The sequence below is a fragment of the Silurus aristotelis genome, assembly GCF_946808225.1.
Source record: "Silurus aristotelis genome assembly, chromosome: 11".
Lineage (NCBI taxonomy): Eukaryota > Metazoa > Chordata > Actinopteri > Siluriformes > Siluridae > Silurus > Silurus aristotelis.
Window position 1 is genome coordinate 6091493 of NC_139584.1, and position 20318 is coordinate 6111810.

Consider the following 20318-nt stretch of genomic DNA (forward strand, 5'->3'; position numbering starts at 1 on the left):
ACACACAGACAGACAAATAAACAGAGATAGATAGACAGACAGCTAGAGGAATAGATAGACAGATTGACAAACAGCTAGAGTGATAGACGGATATACAGCTGCACACAGACAGAGATGGATAGACAGATAGATTGATGAGACAGACAAATGGATAGATAGACAAACAAAAAGAGGGATTGACAAACAGACAGAGATAGACACAGATGGATAGATAAATAAGAGACAGATAGATAAATAAAGATATAGACACACACACAAACAGATAGACAGACAAATAAACAGACAATTAAAGGGGTAGATAGACAGCTAGACAGAGACAGACAGACAGAAACACAGACAGACAGACAGACAGCTAGATGTATAGAAAGATGGATAAATAGAGAGACATACGGGTAGATAAGACAGACAGACAGAAGGATAGAAAAGACAGACAGACCGACCACAAAAAAATGTTTCAGTTTTCAGCTAAGGTCATTTATTTGAACACAGGGCAAAACACTTTCTGGTTATTATGCATGTAAACCTCTATAACATGTAAAGCATCTAAAACATTTTTTGTACACTTTATTCACAAACGCTTAATAAAAGGAGGGAAAAAAAGGTAAAATTACAGACAGAAAGAAGCAAATCAGTGTGCCTCAGAGGTATTAATATTATTATTACACGTATAAATACATCAGCTCTGAAAGAAATGGAAAACCATTTCTTGATTTCAGGTGCATTTAATTTGAAATACTACTTTCCAATCTGGAAAGTATAAAAAAAAATAAAAATACTTTTCCGACTGATCCTTTACTCTAAAACGAACAGCTTTAACCACAACACTTTTCTCCCAGGCCTACAGTCTTTCTCTTCTTTTGAATAATCATAATACTCCATTTCCTTTTTTTTTTTTACCATCCTTTAAGCATTGCACAGGCGCTCCTGTCAGGGCGAAACCACCCCGGTCCAGGCTCGATCTCGTCTCCACCCAGCCGGTCGGGTTTTTCTCTGAAGCAAACGATCGGTGCGGTGACTCACAGCTCCCCTCTCAGTGCTCAAACTCACCCTGCACGCCACATTAGGCTTTTTTCCTCCTCTCCTTAGGCAATCCGTCACTTTTTCTGTAAGAACTTCATTTTGTTCCCTGAAAGCACAACAGACCGTCACAGTGAGCAAACTCAGAATACAAACGATTCCCTTTTTTGGCTGAGGTGAACCAAGAGGCTTTACCGAGACCCTTGAGAAATTTGTTGACGCCACTGGGTTCAGGCTCAGGAAAGGAGGAGAGATATTCTGCTGTTCTTACTTCAAACAGGCCTGTGAAGAGAGAGAGGGAGAGGGAGAGGAAGAGGGAGAGAGAGAATCGTTTAATCGTTCCCATTCGTGGCCTGTGTAGGTAAATAACTACTGCTCTATATACTGCTTCTCAAAGGGACCGAGTTTCATATCACTTGTTCACCATATTGTCAAAAGTTTGCGGACATCCGGTCATAAATATGGTATGTGCTTTTTGATCATCGCATTCCATATTTAGTCCCAATTTGCCCTTAAAATTCCCTCCACTTTTCTGGGAAGATGTTCCACTAGATTCTGGAGTGTGCTTGTGGACAATTGTGTCCACTCCAGGCCTCCTCACCTCACCTACATCACTACCTGACTTTACCTACAATTATGTATAATTTGCCATTAATCATCTCACACTGTGGAAGTATAGACTTATTGGAATTTTCTGAAAAGTCAATTTCCCTTCTATTTTCCTAACAATTATTGTTTTGTGCCTCAGTTCCTGTAAACCAGGGGTCTCCAATCTTTTCCAGAAAGGGCCGGTGTGGGTGCAGGTTTTTATTCCAACCAAGCGAGTCCACACCAAATTCTACCTGTTCAAATCTAATGATCTTCATTGTAAATGACTATCAGGTGTGACCATTGATTGGTTGGAATGAAAACCTGCATCCACACTGGCCCTTTCTGGAAAAGATTGGAGACCCCTGCTGTAAACCATTTAAAAGCTGGCACCAGGAAACAAAGCTGTACGTGCACTTTTCAGTTCCTGCACAACTAAAACATCCAGCTTCAGTTCTCATAAATCCACACTCTGTTCTACATAAAACAAAATGTAAACTTTTTTTTTTTTTTTTAGATCAAATATGATTTTTGAAACCATATTGTAAATAAAGACACAAGTGCGACGATCATGTGTTATGTATACGCCAGTGTCTTCGCTCACCCTTGACTCCGCCCTTGCGGAGCTCTCGGTCCTGGATGAAGCCGGCGAACATCTGCGTGTCCATAAACAGCTGGAGGAACTGACGGACGCCTCGGGACGGATGTGACTTTCTGAAAGTGTCTCTGTTGAGCTCGCGGACGCCGTTGTATCCCGTCTCGTGGATGTGTTGCGGGTAATGGCCCACCAGCTCCACGAAGAATCTCACAAACGTCTCGGACACCAGCGCACTCAGGCTGCACTCCTCTACACGCACGGAGGCAGAAGTCAAATAATATATACCGAGCAGAATTATGTGATAAACAAACCATCCTCTCTCTTTTCACTATACAGCTGAAGAAAAAAAATAAATAATAATAAAATAAAAAAAAAAAAATCCATATTTGGGTCATTTCTACAAAAAATAAATAAATAAAGTGTGGAGATAATGGTCAGATAGATTTTAGCACTAGTCAGCAAATTACGTTGTAATGTGTTCCTTGGATTTTGAGATTTAATTTCGGATAGCTTTGAGACAGACAGACAGAGAGACAGACATCATCTATCCATCCATCCATCCATCCATCCATCCATCCATCCATCCATAGCGCGCACACACACACACACACACACACACACACACACACACACACACACACACACACACACACACACACACACACAAGGTGTAGCATTATGACATTATAACATTATTAACTAGACAGCAAGTGAAAATTTTGTCATTTGAATGAACATTCGGTGCAACCCAGATGAGGATGGGTTTCCTTTTGAGTCTGGTTCCTTTTAAGGTTTCTTCCTCATACCATCTCAGGGAGTTTTTTCCTGCCACTGGTTTGCTAATAAGGGATAAACAATTATAAGAAACTAACTTATAAGAAATAAACATACACATTCTTTTTACCTTTATCCATGTAAAGCTGCTTTGACAAAACATGTCCATTGTAAAAAGCGCTATACAAATAAAATGAAATTTAATTGAAAATAGTGTGGAAATGAATTCAATTTCATTATCAAAAAAGTGAAAAGCTAGTGTAATTAGATGCAGAAATTTACCAGCTGTTCATCATTTTAACATTTTAAAAAAATTCATTAAAATGTTGAAAGCAGCTTTTGTGCATTAATCAGGTTTTGTCCAGCTTTTTAAAAAATCCTTACTCAGCAGTCTGACTGAGATTATTCATCAATGAGCGTGGGGTCTTTTACTTTTGATTTTTCAACCAAAAAACATTTATAAATCATTAAATACAGAAGGTTCAGGCCACACTGTTAAAAAATGTACAAAAAATGTGCATTGCTTTTGTATGTTCATCTGTTTAAACACGTGCCAAATGTTTGCACTGACCTCCCTTCCTGTCGTTTTTACTGTGCTCCAGCATCTCCTCCCGACAGTCCAGGACTTCCTGCAGGGCTGCCTGAAGCTTACTGGGGAGGATGCAGTCCTCATCTCCCATCTGGCAGACATGCAGAAATATTCAAGCATGAGATGCAGAAGATAACAGTAAAAGAAGTACAAATACACAAACCATGTACTTGAGTAAAAGTAGAGATGCACTCAGGAAATTATTACTCCTGTGAAACGTGCATAAAAATGATCTAACAGTACAGCAAAGTTACTGTAACTGCAACAGATGTGTCCGTACAGGAGCAACATCGTAGTACCGATTCTGATTGGTCAGGAGGTGTTGAGTAATGTTCTATAATGGCAGTTCTGACATCTCACACTTTTAAATGAATACTGTTGTCATACAGAATTAATTTCTATAGTAACAACGTGCTGTTTAAATGGTGGATACTGCCCATAGACTGATTCACGCACAAAATGTGAACTTGTGTCGAGAGCTAAAACTATTCCTTTAATAGTAATCTGATCTAATCTAGTACCTAATCTCTTAACAGAGGGAGTTTGAACTCTGTGTTACAAGTGGCTTATTGCTTTATTATAAAGAATACATGAACAACTGTTTAGTGTGTACAGTTATATTCGTGGCATTTGGCAGACGCCCTTATCCAGCACGATTTACAATTATCATATTAATACAGCTGAGCAGTGGGGGGGGTTAAGGGTCTTGTTAATCAGTGGCCGCTTGATGGAGCTGGGATTTGAACCTACGACCTTCTGATCAATAGTCCAACATTCTAACCACTGAGCCACCACTTCTCTGTATTGCTGTTTGCACAAACCTTTTGTACTGTACTGCTCAGTGCTACAGAGTCACTGTAGTTTTCTTATTTGTCTTTGGTCCTGGGGGAACGTTGAGTTGTTTCACTGTGTACTGCACTGAATATGGTTGGAATGACAATAAAAGATTTGACTTGATCAAAAGTTATAATTTGTTTTACACTCCGTAACTACGTATAGTTTGTCTGCACACCTTTTTTTGCACTATAAAACTTTAATCTCTGGACTGTCACTTAAATTTTGGACTTGCACAGCACAGTGCACTTTATACTACACCATACTGCACATGGTCACTTTAAGGACAATCACATCAATCACCTTCAATTTTAGTGTTTTACGATCATACGCATCCTTGTATATACACTTATTTTTTCACATATATCTTCATATATTTTATATAGTTTATACCTTTTATTTATCTACCTTCTTGATTTATTTTTCCTCATTCTATTCCCTCATGCCGGACCGTCGTAAAAAGCATTTCACTTCATGTCGTACTCTGTATGTTTGTTTACGTGACAAATTAAATTTGATTTGATTGGTTTTCATAATTGTACACACAGTATAAATATATCATTTGATAAATAGAATAAAATCAATAGAAAATAGACTATTAATAGCAAATAGCTGTGGAAAAATGAAACACTTCCATGTGGTGAGAATAACACTATTTCATGCAGTACCACACCTTCATTGGTAAAATTGGAACAGCACGTCCTGCTGCGTTGCTCACTCAGTTCAAACATTTTAGAACTGAGAACATCCAAATCCAGAAACGTCATTTGTTTGAATGCAAATAATTAATAACACAGGCCTGGGCTTGATCCTCAGATCACTCCAGTCTTACATAAAAGATCCACACCTTTTTAACAACAGTATACACACACACACACCTCTTTACTGGAAAAGTGGCCACAATACGACACTTACCTGCACAACGAACTTGTCCGCACACAGGTCCACAATGAGCACCTGAAAGGAGAGTAATATTAACTGGTTCACTTGTATTGGCTGAATATGATTATTCTGTCATGCCTTAATAACAAAGTGTTACCTAATGATCAGAAGCCTTTTAAAATACGGATACAAGAATCATATCATATTCATTCATATATGATTCACATCATATATTGTTTGCATAAATCTCAAAACCTAGAATATATTTCCATGAAATAATTATAGATAAAAGTCTATTTTTTTTTTTTTTTTTTTTTTTTTTTTAATAACAAATACAAACAGACATTTTATCAGTTTAGCAAAGTCTGCAATATTCAGTTTTTACAATAAGTGTAACACAATCTCATGTTTCATTAAATGAATTCAAAGACCACATCTGGTTTTGCACTGATGCACCACGATGTGAATATTTGATAAGGACAAATTTCAGTACTATACAACTTCCGACTTTTTCTGTAAAACGGTTAGTTTGAAGTGACCGACCTCCTCAATGGGCAAATCCAACAGCTGGTCGAGGGATGGAGACAGCGCTCCCATGACAAAGGGAGTTGGAGAGCAGCTAATGTCCAGCATGTTAGCAGGTAGCACGGGCACGAAGGTGTGCTGCCATGTGAAAGGGTAGAGGAGAGCAAGTGCTGAGTGTGCACACTGAGACAAGGTGCTGGGAGGAAAAAGAGAGAGAGAGAGAGAATCTTACTGCGACTGCTCGTACATGTATAATAATCCTTCAAATGGCATACCCAACCAAAATCAGATCCTACCGCACCGTACCCGAGTTTATCTGCGATGAAGATGACTCTCCTCTCCAGCAACAGTGAGGCGAAAACCTGCAGGAGCCTGCTCACGCTCAGACACCGCAGCAGACTCTCAAACTCCACGTGCTCCAGTCGCGAGTCCACCGGCCGACATAGAGTCAGCTCCTACACGGAGGGAAAAAAGTCTTAGTAGAACTTTGGCACAACTTGAGCTGATGAACCACAGATTCAGGGTCCAAGAAAAGGTGGAGTGACTACTTTAAAATGGCCCCTAAGCATAAAAGAGTGTGTGAATAATGTGTGTGCCTGGTATTTCCACTTCAAGCCCTGTTTTTTCATAGGCTTTGGATGTGCAAGGCAACTAACATGTCTAAAAATAAATAAATAAATAAATAAAACCAGGATGAACCAATGCTCTATTTTGTCTTTGTGTTTCTGTGCTTAAAGTACAAGATCATCAGAGGAAAATTTTTTTTTATTTCAATGTCCAGTTTTCCAGTTCTAAATAATAATTTTTAACATTGGAGGTTTCTAGAACGTCCCATAGAAATCAATTCAGGCAGCAACAGTTATGGCACTTCGATCTTTTATATTAATATCAGAAACAGGATTTGTATCACTTAAAGCTTGAACACTAAGCAAGTGGACAATTGACCAGAATTCAGATATTTTCACAGAGTTGGCTCATGTGCTGAGACAAAAACAATAACTGTTGAAAATCTTCTGACCTTAAGGTTGTGGCATTGTGGGAAAACAAAGCTTTAAAACCGGTTTATGCACAAAAAAAAAAAAAAAAAAAAAAAAAAAAAGGTTGGCCTGATTTTATAAAAAGTTGTACTCGTTTGAACACGTCTCTTGCGCTAATGTAGCTTTATGAAATACAGATCTCTAAAATCTGTGTGACCAAAAAAATATATATATATAAAGACAAAGAGCAAGTTTATTCTTTTGTTTTTTTTCCCCCTGATCTGCTGCCAGACTGGTTTTGTGACACAAGACTTGGCTGTTTTTAATAAACACGCTTTTAAGGCATGATTTAAACAGAACAAAGTTTAATAAAAGACTGCAGTAACTTAAATGTATTTAATTGGAAGGCAAATCAATCTTTCATTATTTGGTTATACCACTATAGTGAGATTATAATGCTATGGCATTATGGTCATATCTGCAGAATGATGCACAGAGGACGGCCTCACCTCGTTGCCAGAGCCGGGCAGAAAGCTCTTCACAGTGATGGTGCGTCCTGGAGCAGGAAACGGAGCCTCCATGACGCTGCGCATGAACGGGTGGACGAGAGCAGGAGAGATCTCTCTCCTCCTCTCCACCTCCTCCAGGATCTGCACATGCGGACATGTATTTCTATTAACTTTTGTTGTCACATGACCTAGACATGGTGAAGTGTTTAATTCCTCCTGCATGGTTGTTTTTATTTATTTATTTTTTTAAAGATCAAGTCAGTTTTCAACCCAGAATTCAGTCTTGAGAAAAACACTGGAAATTCCCCTGACCTTTGAAAACAAGTTGAAGCAACCAAGCCTGCTGATGATGCAGTGAACCTCAGGCAGCCTCTTCCCCTTTCCGGAGGGCTGCAGGACACAGAGGCAAACCGACACACATCAAAGTGACAATGACTCCGCAGAATGGCAGCGTACCCCAACACAACCTATTAATATTCCATCACACGTATTCATTATGTTCCTGCTGACGGCGTGTGTCATTGCTCCAACTCACCAAGATTTTCCGACAATAACCGAACCATCGCGTCCCGTCTTCTCCGGTCAGAACGAATGAAAAGGTTTCACTATGGGAGAGGAACAACAGTTGATTCAGATCTAAGCACTGCTGAGGAACTCGGTTCAGAACTCTACGATATGTTTTACGGCGCCATAAAAAAAAAGTGAGTCATTTTGAAGAACAAAACCATTATGGGCCTGGTCAGAAGAAACACTGACTAAGTTACAAGCTTGTTTTCGAGTGTTGTGTGACTCAGCAACTTGGTCAAACTTTAAAAACATGAGTCAGAAACGAGGCGGAAATGCGGTTTGCAATCCAACCTGTTGATATCTGCAGATGGTCTCCAGTCCTGAGCATCGGGGAAGCAGAAGTTAGGAATGGCTTTCAACCGGTCCTCGGTCTCACGAGACATCCGGGAAGTCTTCTCAAACTGCACACGATATTTAGTAGAGCACGTTTATGTGGACTGTACACCTCAAATCCTGTGTTGTTTGCTGTAATCACATATCAACGCTCTCCACTGGTTCCGTACCTTAGTTGGGAACTGTTGTGTGATCTCTGGGTAGTACGCGTTTCCGGGGGAGCGTTTTCTAAGGGACACCACAACAAACAGCTGGAAGAGTTGTTGCTGCTGCAGCTGGATGAGATCTCTCTCCAGGGTGCGATACCCTGGCCTCCTCTTTAAAGTGGACTGCACATAGACCAAGCGCTGGGAGCCACCTGATCCGAACACGGAGTAAAAATAAACACAGGCCATTTGTTATCAGGGCAATGATTATAATTAGAACAATTATTCCTTCAGAGATCTACAGGGCATCTGGAGAGTATTCACAGCGCTTCACTTTTTGAGTGTCATGGCAACGGCTGTTTATGCTTATGTACATGGGATTTCTTTTTGAGGGAAATAATTAATTTAATCCATTTTGGAAAAATGTTGTAACATAACAGAATGTGGAAAAAATAAAGTGTTGTGAATACGTTCCGGATGCACTGTACATGGACCCCACACACACATTAACTAAGCGTTGTCATAAGCAAGGCATGGTGCATTTGGATAGTTAGTTGCTGTATTTGTAATAAACAAAATCTCTCCCAAATTGGTATATTAGCAATAATAAAAAGTTCTGCTTTACCAGCCCTGCCACATCTCCAATCTCTCTAAGGGTTTAAAACGCTTCATTTAATGCCAGTCTTTTCTAAAACTCTGAATGATATTCAATATGCCAAGCTCTAAACCCAATAACCCCTGTTTGCAAAAAAAAAAAAAAAAAAAAAAAAAAAAAAAAAAAAAAATATATATATATATATATATACACCTGATCTGGAGCAGGAACTAAAAGATTGTTGGAACTACTACAGTGAACTAAAATTGGCTCTTTCATCTGGTGGAAATGTGTCTCAGGTTCCTGGAATCAAGCCCAAAACCCCTCAGCTTAGCTTAACACTTTCTCCACTCTACAGTTGAATCAGCGAAATCGAAATTCATTTAAAAGCCGTTTTAGTTGAGTAAGAAAATAATTGGACTTTCGGATGCCCGCAACTTGGACGAAGTAGCAAACCTTTTTTAGTGCTCTCTTCTGGATCGCTTTCTGTTCCACTCAATTCCTCTGCACAACAAGAAAGACAGAAAAAGAATGATGCGTTTCCTCAATGCAAAAATAGGTAGCGTGTGAAATTACTAATATGTGAGCATCACGGTTGTACCTTTGCTGGCACTTGTCTGGCTTTTCACTCTCTTTTTGCCTCTCTTGGCCTGGAAGATCTCCTCGATCCTGCTCACATACTGCACAATAAGCACACAGGTTACAAGGTTACAAGGTTTTCATCGAAGGCTTAACCAACTTATTCACGTGTTATTAAAAATGCAGAGAATGAAATAAATGTGAACTGGGACATGTAATTAAAAGGGTGTATTTTTCTTTTTCAGTTCATACTGCAAGAGAAGAAACAAGTTGGGCAAGTTTTTTTTTTTTTTTTTTTTTTTTATAGGGGAACATGTCACTGAACCAACCTTGCACTATAGACAATGTGACAGCTGAGTAGGAAGTAGTGGGAGAGAAATGTCTTCTGCTCTTCCTCTGATAAAACCCAGTCCTTTTTTAGTCATCATGAATAACTAGATGAATTGAGCATGCATTACAACTGAAATGTAGTTTATCATCCAAATGTAGACCTCAAGCATTGGTGTATAAAACCTCAAGCTAAACACAATGCATGCCATTACCAAAGTAATTAGCCAATTTAATTACCAAAGTACATACTGAGATAAACCAGGTGATAAAAAAAAACATTATTTATGAACATACTTTCACATCTGTACTGAAGGAGCGAGTCCCACACACATTTGCATTTCAAGGAAGTAAACAAATACCGTCTTCAGTCAGCGATATTTATAAAGTGAGGTATAACTTTAGATCATTTCATGCTTTTAGAGATGAGACTCCATTTCTATGATTCTAAGTCAATGTAGCTCAAACTTCATCATTCCCAAATGTCTGTCTAATTGTTGGTATAAAATTTTGAGATATTTTTAGCCAATTAAACACAAGTGAAGATTTCTTCAGATCAAACCAGTTCTGACCTGTCGAGCATTAACAGTATTTACTTCTGCGGCAATTTGAACTACAGGAGCTTGTCTGCTGGATCGGATCACCTGGCCAGACTTCCCTCATTCCTTCCGGTCGCCGGTTCACCACTGTTCTTTCCTTGGAGCACTTTTGATAGATACTGAGCACTGCAGACCAGGAAACATACCACAAGAGCTGCAGTTTTGGAGATGCTCTGATCCAGTCGTCTAGACGTCACAATTTGGCCCTCGTCAAACTCAAATCCTTACGCTCATCCATTTTTCCTGCTTCTAACACGTCAACTTTGAGGTCAAAATGTTCAATTGCTGCCTATTAAATATATCCAACCACTAACAGGTGCCATGATGAAGAAATAATCAGTGTTATTTACGTCACCGCTCATAATGGTATACCTGATCAGTGTTTAATAAAAATGTAACTCAACTCACCATAATGCAGAATCAAAGCTTAATTTATCGATGTGTAGGAAAAAAGCTACTAAATCAAGGCACAAGTGGCCATTTTTTAACAATAAATCCCCCTGCAGACTGTGAATAAAAATTGTATTATTATTATTATAAATAAAAGTTTGTTCATTCTGAACAGCCCAGTTCCAAATGATCCATGCCCCGGTAGTTGTGGACGCCTAATTTGAATAAACAATTAGATATAAATATAAAATATCTACTATAAAATATATAATAAACTAGCAACCGTCGGCAGCGGTGATGTAGTCACGAGACTATACTGAGGGGTTTATCATGCGGTTGAACATAAATCAGCCAATCGAACTAAAGTACCAAATCTATCAACTGTTTTTTGACAGTTGAGTTGGTGAACTTTTAATAATGATGATTCCCTTCGATTTAATGGAAAATATCTAGCTCTTATCCTCTTCGAGTAGAGTAAACACGTGAGGAATATGCAAGAGTGGCTCTTACCTCTACCCTCGCCTCTCTAACATCAGGAGCGCAGCTTCCCTCCATTCGCTTCATGTGTTTGAGTGTGCTTAAACCGCCCCAAGCTCACCAATTAGACCATTCGAATAAGAATCCCTCTGAATGTATCAGCTGTCAGCAGCTGTTCAAAACTGACTCTATCCAACCTGAACACATGTCCATTAAAAGCTAGTTAGTCAAAAGTCGCTAGTAAGAGCCACATGTGACCGATGATAAACGCTCCCTGTTTCCGCTCCATAAAAGGTGTTTCCTGCCTCCTCCATGCATTTCCTCATCACTTCCCCCAACATTCCTGCTCAATTATTGTTTTTTTTTTTTTTTTTTTATCCTAGACTTTTTTTTTTTTGCTCATCATTACGCTGACCTTCTGAAGCACGGATATAATGTTATAGAACAACCGGAGAATCAGGTTTTGGCATGTGGGATTACATGAGGCTGCCGCGGTGTTCTGTAGGCAGTAGCCTGCTTTGTTGCTGATGGCTTAGGCGTGTTCGTGTTTGACGTTTGAAGCTGTGGCGTTGCAGTCTGCTTGTAGGCCTCGTGTAGCCTGTCAGCATCGGCTCGTAACGTGAGGGGTTTCCGCGGCAACTACAGTGCGAGAAAAACACAAAGGAAGTCAAAAAAAAAGGGAAACTGGCAGACAAAACACTACTGATTGCCATTCAAATCTGTACAGTCACACCAGAAATACTGCAGAAATACATTGCGGTCAGGTCTGTTGGTTTCAGATGCCCGATTTGTTCTAGTATCAGACTAAAATATCCGTGTTGGGGTATTGGAGAACTTGAAGTAGTTACTGATGGTCACCTTCGGAGAGCACGGCGTCCATCTCTGAGCAATGGTCCAGTTTCGGGAACGCATGATAGGAAGACACATCGGAGACACTTTGATGTCTTCATATGGGTTCTCCCTTAATACGTCCGCTGCACAGGAAGAGTTGAGACATGCAAGAAGTTACCATCATGAGACACACTTGAGTCACAAGGTGCTTAATGTGGAGTAAATGTGTAAAGATTTTTGATAAACTCTACAATAATCTAGTAACAATTCTGTGGTTTTACACATATTCCTAGTACGTGGAATTAAACCGCTTACATGAGTCAGTTAAAAGTCTCTTAACAATTAGTAAAGATCTTAGTTTAGAGACGTTTCCTAGTAGCAGTTGCGGAAATCTTGATTCTGATTGGTCAGAAAGTCTTGATTCATTTTCTTCAACAGCAGCTCGAACTGCAAATCTCATGTTTATATGAATGTACTCCTCCTAATATGTTATTTATTGTTTCCAGAATAACAAATTACACTGGATTTGGCTGATGATTGTTATGAGTTTTTCCTACGAGACGTTATTTATTTAGCCTAGTAACAATCCACGAAGGCATGGTAACCGTTATTTGATCCATTGTGTAATTTTTGATTTCATGATATTTACTGCTAATGAATCCACTCTCAGGTTGCTTCCTTTGGTAGGCAAAATGTTTATTTGGAAGTCCTTTAGGCTGCACACCATAGGGCACTTTTGAGTTCTGGGGGGAAAAACACTTTGTGTTTGAAAATATAATAAAGGAATAACAGTTTATAGATCACAATCCTTCAGTTTGATCAAAATTCCTGACAACTGGATCCCGTTACCATAGTGTGCTGTTTAGCTGACCGCTTGAGTAGCCCTGTAGCGGGCAAAATCCGATCATAAGCTTGTTATTAGTGTGAACTGAACCATCTGTTAAACACACTTTACGATTAAACATTCTGTCAAATCTGATGATGTTTCGTGCTCTCGGTGCTTATTCTGTGTTCCCTAAAGTGTTAACTGGTCTCTCAAATAACAGATTTCCTAGCTTGCCTCCGGACTGTGTGTTTAACATTTGCTTAGCTGCAGCTGTTCTGTCGCAGCCTTGTCCAAAAACCTGTCATTTTGCACTCTGTGTTTCATCATCATAGCTTTTCGGTTACGCATGTGTTTGGCTTCCTCTTGTTCCAAGTCAAAGACTCACAGATGATGTCTTCGTAAACGCTGTCTTGTGACCGGGTGTGGTACAGCCCCGAGCGGCGTGACTCCGTCTCTCTGGACCCCTGCTGAGCCGTCCAACGGACCACGTCCTCGAATTCGAATGATTTCCTGTCGAGTGACACGGCACATCACGTGTGAAATCAGCCTTTAGTGCAACTTCTGATCTTTGACTATGTATCTGTCAGTACAATCAACAATCGGACTTAATAGTACACAGTTCTCTCAGTGTGTGTGTGTGTGTGTGTGTGTGTGTGTGTGTAAGCTCACAAATTAAGTATAACAATAGCAAGGTTTCTTGAGGTCAGAGGAAGTGTGATAATTGGGGCAGGTGACATCCTGCCTCCATGTCGAATTACAGCTGTTAGCGGGAATGCGTTACAAAACAGATGCAAACGTAAACCATATGCCCAGATAAAAAAAAAAAACAAGAAGTTTATACTGTAATGTAAAAAAAAAAAAGATTTATAAACAAAATCATGTGAAAATGTAATAAAAATGCCTCATGTGACCTTTGGACGATTGGCTGAGGCAGAAGTAGGCCAAATAGAGACAATAGGCTCAGACTCCCACAGAGAAAACCTGACTTCACAGCTGGAACACAGCCAAAAGGGTTACATTCTCACCCTCTCCCGCTTCTAGCTCCTAAGCTTTGACGAGCAAAGAAGCGAAACTGACGGGGAGGATGTCAGAAGCGGAACGCACGGGCCAGGTTTCACTCTCTTCATCTTACACGCACGCTTCACCTCAATGTAATCATTTGGATTAGGTGTTAAATTGAGTTTGAGGGCCAGTCTTTAAATAAAAAAAAAAAGACATACAGACTGTTTACTTGACAACAAGCCTGTGGAATTCCCAACATCTTGATGGGAAATTGACGCAAAATTGGAAAATGTGATTTCATGACTATATCGCCAGCCTTGAACGGAGCAAAAATCTGGATCTTTGATTAGCAGACATCTGATCCGTTGCCCAACCACAAACAAGGCAAACTGTGTCTTTTAAAACTTTTAGTAGAAATTTCCAGCATCATAAAAAGCCATTCTGTCATTAGATCTATAATAAAGAAAGAAGATCATTTGTTACACTAGAGATTAAACAGAGACAGAGAAGCCCCCCTCCTAGCAGGAGATGCCAAACAAATCAAGACCCAAAACATGTAAAAGGGTGGGGACATGAAGACGAAAGTCTTTCGTGTTTGAACAGAGATCAGTTAAAAATGCTGTGTCGTAATATATTAAACTGGTTCTTGCTAGTTATTTTTACTTTGGTTTTTATTATTATCATTTAAGTTTTACAGCAAATACAGTCTTCCATTCAATCAGTCGTTCATTTTAAGATTAGTAGCATTAGGTTTTTAAACACGAATCCTAAATGACCCTCAAAAGACCAATAAAAGATAAATGCAAAGTATGTTTGTAGAAAATATTTAGATGCATCCAGTGTATTTTATTTAAAGAAAATACGTTTTAATAAGACAAATAAAGACAATAGTGTGGTAGCTTTATTTTCTATTTGGCTTAAAAAACAAATATCATGACAAACTGCTTGCTGGGAAAAGACTTGTGCTGTTGTCATGATATTTGTCATTTTTTTCCCTCCATCATCTTGTTTAATTCCTTACTTGATGCACACCAACCTATAAAATCCTTGTTTAAGGAATGCATCTTTGAAACCCACCAAGTTTTTCATTCACTCACCTGTTTTTTCTGTTTCTTGAAATGCCGTTGCCGGTGGCGACAGGAAATGGTGGAGGCGGGACACTGGGTGGGCGCATGACATCACGCTTTCTGAGCTGCTGTGATTGGCTCAGGGGAGAATTCGTCTTCTCCCGTTGCGTTAAATTCGTAGATGTGTTGTTGGCTCCTTGGTACTGGAATGTGCGTTGTGGTTTAGGTGGTGGTGTGTTGGGATTCTGCCGGGTCATTTCAGCACCCACCGAGATAAGATGCTTAGACACGGGTGAGGATTCCTTCTCATTTTTCCAAGGAGAATCCTCGCCCTCCAGTCGCCTCCAAAAGCCCCGAGAGGTGTAGAAATTCCCAGGGGGCAGCGAGTCATCGGGGTCTTCGTCACCTTTGTGCAGCAATCCCGTATCCTCGGCAGTGACATGGTCAATGGCACTGTAATGGATTGTCTGCTTTGAAGCATCCCATTTGTTTACAGGATGTTGTGCTCGGGTCAGGCCTGGTGAAGACTTAGTCCTGGGAGTCGAAGTTATACCCTCGTATAAAAGTGGTTGGTTGTGCTCGGGTTCGGATTTCCGTCCCGCTGTAAACGGTCTGTGCATGGTTTGGTTTTCACTGAAATCCAAACCCAGGATTTTGGCTTTAGCCGGGCTTGTTTTTCCACGCAGTCCATCACTTTTATTGTCCACGGGAATGCAAGGTCTCATGTCCCCAGAAGGAGGGTGTGAGGCAGGGGGGTTCTGGGCATTGGGCCTCCCCCCGTGCGAGTCCTCCTGCTGGCTGAAACCCTCCCACTGAGAGATCTTTTGCTTGATACCGACGCCGGACTCCCGTGCCAACGCTCTCCCTGAAACAGGCAACTGGCATGCAGTACCTGCTCTTCTTCCTCCTCCTCGTCCTCCTGGTTTGTCATAGTCCACTCCCAGGGCCAGCATGGCGAGCAGACTACAAAGCAAGCCAGTACTCACTGCACAGACATCACTGCAGGAAGCGCATGCATCTGTCCGCCATTGTTGGACAGGATAAAGTACTCAGCAGAATGGCGAATCTATTCAGGATGAATCTTTTCACCCTCAGGACAAGTTAACAGGGTTCACTTTTGCTGCTTGGTAGTCATATACATTGATGCTTCCAATGCTCATTTTCCGCAGCATTATTCAATCAAACCACCTCCTACAAAAGTAGACATAAAAAAAAAAAATACATCAAAATGCAAGAGCTAAACTGAGTCCAAACAATAGACAAGATTGGCTGCATGCCAATGACATTGCATAGATATAGTATAAAGAGAGGAAGCAGCAAAGGACTTTCTTTGTCAAGGTCAGCAGCATGGCCAAAAATAATCAAAAACAGAGAAGGACAGAGACAACGACAGGAACTGGAGGCATTGTGCAGGTCATCAGCGGAGGCCCATCAAACCTTCTCTTCCTCCTACACCATGTCGCATTTCCCTCTCAATCAGGGTGTCCCCAAGTACCACTGTGCATTAACGCACTTGAGAATAATGTAATTCAATTTCACTATACCCTTTCAGCATTGCATGAAAAGAGGACAGGCATTTCAAGCATTTTTACATCCATACTCACAAAATAGACAGCCTTTTGTCAGGGCACAAAAGCAGCCTTTTAAGGACCCTCAGGCATATAAAAAAAAAATAATCAAATATGCGCCCTTTCACGTACGTTAGTAAGCCGATGTCTGTGGAACAAGCTGAACGCAAGTAAAGACCACATGAAATACTTTCAGGGAATCTGTTTCTCCGGCCTTTGCTGACGCTGGGATGGAACCTGGCAGCAGTAACGCAAGCGCCTCATCCACAGCCAAAGTGCATTGGACACGTTGCACATTGCGCCGAGGAAACTAAAAAGCGCTCGTGCAGAAAGACGCGATGGAATTCTTCGGTCCCGAGCGTCTCAGTCTTATTGTAATGATGATTATTTGTACGTGCTACATTCCTGTAGCAACATGGACACATATGGGGCTTTGACCTAAAATAATTATGTGCTGGAATCCGTGCAAGATCAGAGCCAAAATCCTGCCCCCTGGATCACCACCACATCAACCTGAATGACCCACTTGTGTGCGCATGTAAGCGTGTGTGTGTGTGTGTGTGTGTGTGTGTGTGTGTGTGTGTGAGTCTGTCTGTCTCTTTTGCTGGAAGATATCCCCCTGTTCCTGAGATGCAGGAAACAAGGATCAGCAGAAAGTCCATAATGATGGTTTGTCATTTTTTGTGTTAGTGGGGTGTGGGGTATTTAAAACTGGATGCAGTCTGATTCTGCAGGCTGAGTTTTATAGCTCTTGCATATTCTGGCCCACAAGATTTTGGCTGCGGGGTCACAAACAATGTCATTTTGGTGCAAACAAACCACATGACTCAGTATAATTCATTTCTCTCGGGTTTTCTTAAAACACTCCGTCAAATGTTTTTGGTTTCTTCTGAAGAGTAAGTAAGACTGTGCTTTTTCCAGGCTGTGTGAACTGTTTAGAAGAAGAAAAACCCAAAGCATAATTTGATGACAACGAAGCTTGGCACATTCCAACAATCTGAGATTCCATGTTCATTACTCAAACTTTTCCCTTAATTACCCAGCTCTTGGATGTAGCGATGAAGCACGAGCTGTAGGAGGATTTGATTTCGATACAAGCATAGCATCGATGCCTTACACACACACACGATAAACGCCATCTGCCATATATTACCCAGGTGATAAAATAGATAATGGCATTTTATAGTTTGTTTTTGTAGACTCTCATTGTTTCCAAGAGCAAGAATAATAAAAAAAAAAAACGCGTAGGTTGACCACCGCCTCGCTTTCAAGCTCGGTATAAAAGCTCAATTTTATCTGTTCTCATGCAGAAGGAAAACACCTGGTAGTGTTCACATAAGAGCTACTTGTGCTGGTGTTCAGATGTGCTTCATGATTGTGCTGACCTCAGGCAGTAGTGCGTAACAGACGTCACATCACACATTTAAGAAGAAGAATGATTAGTCCTCCCTGACACCAGAACACTACACGGCACATGATGAGCGTAAGGGTTTCCCCCTTTAATAGTCGCCCTGAGTTCAAGTTCCCACCCGTGTTTCATTCCTCAAGTTGCATGGGTTTCTTCTGGGTTCTCCAATTTCGACTCGCTGCCCAAAAACATGTCTGATGGCAGAATGGTGCATATGCTAAGGTGTCAATGAATATGTGAACATGTGTATGCGACGGATCGGCATCCCAGACGGGGTTCACAGTGTTCCCGGGATGGGCTTCAGACCCCCGCCATCCCACCCATCCCCGATCCTTACAGAGACAAAGCTTTTAATAAGGAAGGAAGGCGGAATAACAACACGAGGCAATTTACAGGATGCATCTACGGATTTCGTTCTAAAGAAAAACGGTCCACGTGTTCGACCTTTTATTCCTTCAGCCGGGATGAGAAACAGAGGTGAGTGGGAAAAGGAAAAACCTGAAAGCTTTCATTTGCGGGAGAGGGATGAAGCGGAGTGGTTGAAGATAAAACGGCCGTCTCAGAGCCGGGATAAAGGAGTCGCTTTGTTGTCTGAGCCACCTGCTTACCCATAACACAACACAGCTCCAAATGACTGCTTTTAGGAGATGGAGCTACACCTCCACGAGAGAAGAAAATGAGACATACAACCCTCAATTATCCCACATCGTCCTAAACGAGGCTGACAGGAGGCGCCGAAAGTGGCTTCAGGTGAAGTTTACATGAGGGGACTTGCCATGGATGGTGGGTATGAGATGTTCAGGAGATGCTCCTAAGCTGTTTAGATGTTAGACATGCACCAAGCTTGAATTCACCTCATTGCTGGTATAAAAAGTCATCTCTTAATGGATAATATGCATTAAAATGATTATTGTTTTTTCCAATAGACAATATCTCTCAACAACTCCCTGACACAGAGACTGACATACTGAAATCTCAGACATAAATAACAATTTTATTACCTTATAACTTCAGTTCATAAACAAGCATCGGTTGGATAATTTAAGAACATCTGAATAATCAAGTTTGTATCGTATGAAAGTTAAGATAATAAAAGATGCATTATCATTATTATTATTATTGTTATTGTTATTTACACCAACACTCACCTCACGTTGAGTTTCATACCAGTGACAAAAAGCGATTTCTATACGGCTCCACATTTTCATGAGGGTTTTTATGTGTTAAAAAAACCAAAAACTTCTCCCAGGCGTCTCGTTTTCTTGTACGAAATGTTTTTTTTTTTCCCCTCAAGAGATAAACGACGATAAAAACCGTCTAAACGTGGTTGAAAGTTGACATGGAAAAGCGAGCTAACGCAAGCTAATTAGCCTGTTAGCTCCCCCCTATTCATTCCTATTCATGTCCTTCTCGGTGAGAGGAAAGAAAAAGGTTCCGGAAGACGCTAATTTCATTCCTTTAGTAAAGTTGTATCAAATAAAAATAAAAAAACAATGTTTTATAAATAAAACCAGACTAGGAGTTTCGGAGTTAATCCTGTGAGCTCCGTGTCCTGCTGTCACACTGCCATCTGAGGAAACTTTCCTGTGGTGGATGAGCAGCTGGGCTGCGACCATACAACACTTCATCCTCTCCTGCTGATCTAAACGGGAAATGCACTGAATTATAACAATATGCTACTTTAGGAAAGAAAATGAGATCTTAGGAAGGAAATATATCTCAAGAAGCAAAAATATCCCCCCCCCCCAAAAAAAAATCAAACACGACATCATTAGTCATTCCTTTTATTAGAATTGATGAAGGTTTTCAACAATGAACTCCTAAATAACATCCACAAATGACCTGCTTTTCCATCAGAGGATCACATTTTCCACTATGAACTCCAAAATATTCTAAAAGTTATGAGGCACTTCCTTTCTATAGATACCAAACCAGTTAAAATGTAAATTTTTTTGATTAAATATCTCTAAGACTTGCACTAGATTGCCCAAAGTATTGAGTCACCTACCATTTCCTGCAATATGTGGTACTTTCCAAACTGTTACCACAAAGCTGAAGGCACACCACTGTCGAGGACGTCTTTAGATGCGCTATAATACAATTTTGCATTCACTCGAACATGGAAACCCAAAACTGTTCCAGAACTGTAAAGATCTGCTTTACATGCTTTGGAGAGGAAGATCTTGAGTGGTCTGCTATTGAGATCTGATCTCATCCCTACTGAACACCCGACTGCACCCCAGGTCTCCTCACCTACATCAGTACCTGTCTTTTGTAATACCCTCGTGGCTGATGAACACAAATATCCAG

General features: G+C 40.5%; 1 protein-coding gene across 1 annotated transcript; it reads right to left on the minus strand.

Moving 5' to 3' along the window:
• Window positions 1-452: 452 nt before the first annotated feature.
• On the minus strand, window positions 453-19665 carry dennd2c (DENN/MADD domain containing 2C). The gene is made up of 19 exons (XM_083553706.1): window positions 19157-19665; window positions 15063-16223; window positions 13349-13473; window positions 12165-12280; window positions 11787-11945; window positions 9536-9614; window positions 9391-9438; window positions 8364-8551; window positions 8152-8261; window positions 7829-7898; window positions 7606-7683; window positions 7294-7434; window positions 6114-6262; window positions 5826-6003; window positions 5316-5357; window positions 3549-3657; window positions 2210-2452; window positions 1213-1299; window positions 453-1126 (listed from the first exon to the last, which is right to left on the minus strand). Exons 2-19 carry the CDS (start codon window positions 15983-15985, stop codon window positions 1095-1097), a joined length of 2877 nt encoding a protein of 958 aa, XP_083409832.1. The 5' UTR covers window positions 15986-16223; window positions 19157-19665; the 3' UTR covers window positions 453-1094.
• Window positions 19666-20318: the final 653 nt, after the last annotated feature.

Excerpts from the sequence above, each read along its gene's own strand:
- dennd2c (XM_083553706.1), bottom strand. The coding sequence starts at position 15,985 with ATGCTGGCCCTGGGAGTGGACTATGACAAACCAGGAGGACGAGGAGGA. Across the intron at positions 7,899-8,151 it reads CCATCTGCAGATATCAACAG|TGAAACCTTTTCATTCGTTC; the intron begins GTTGGATTGCAA and ends CCTCTCCCATAG. Across the intron at positions 7,684-7,828 it reads GTTATTGTCGGAAAATCTTG|CCCTCCGGAAAGGGGAAGAG; the intron begins GTGAGTTGGAGC and ends TGTGTCCTGCAG.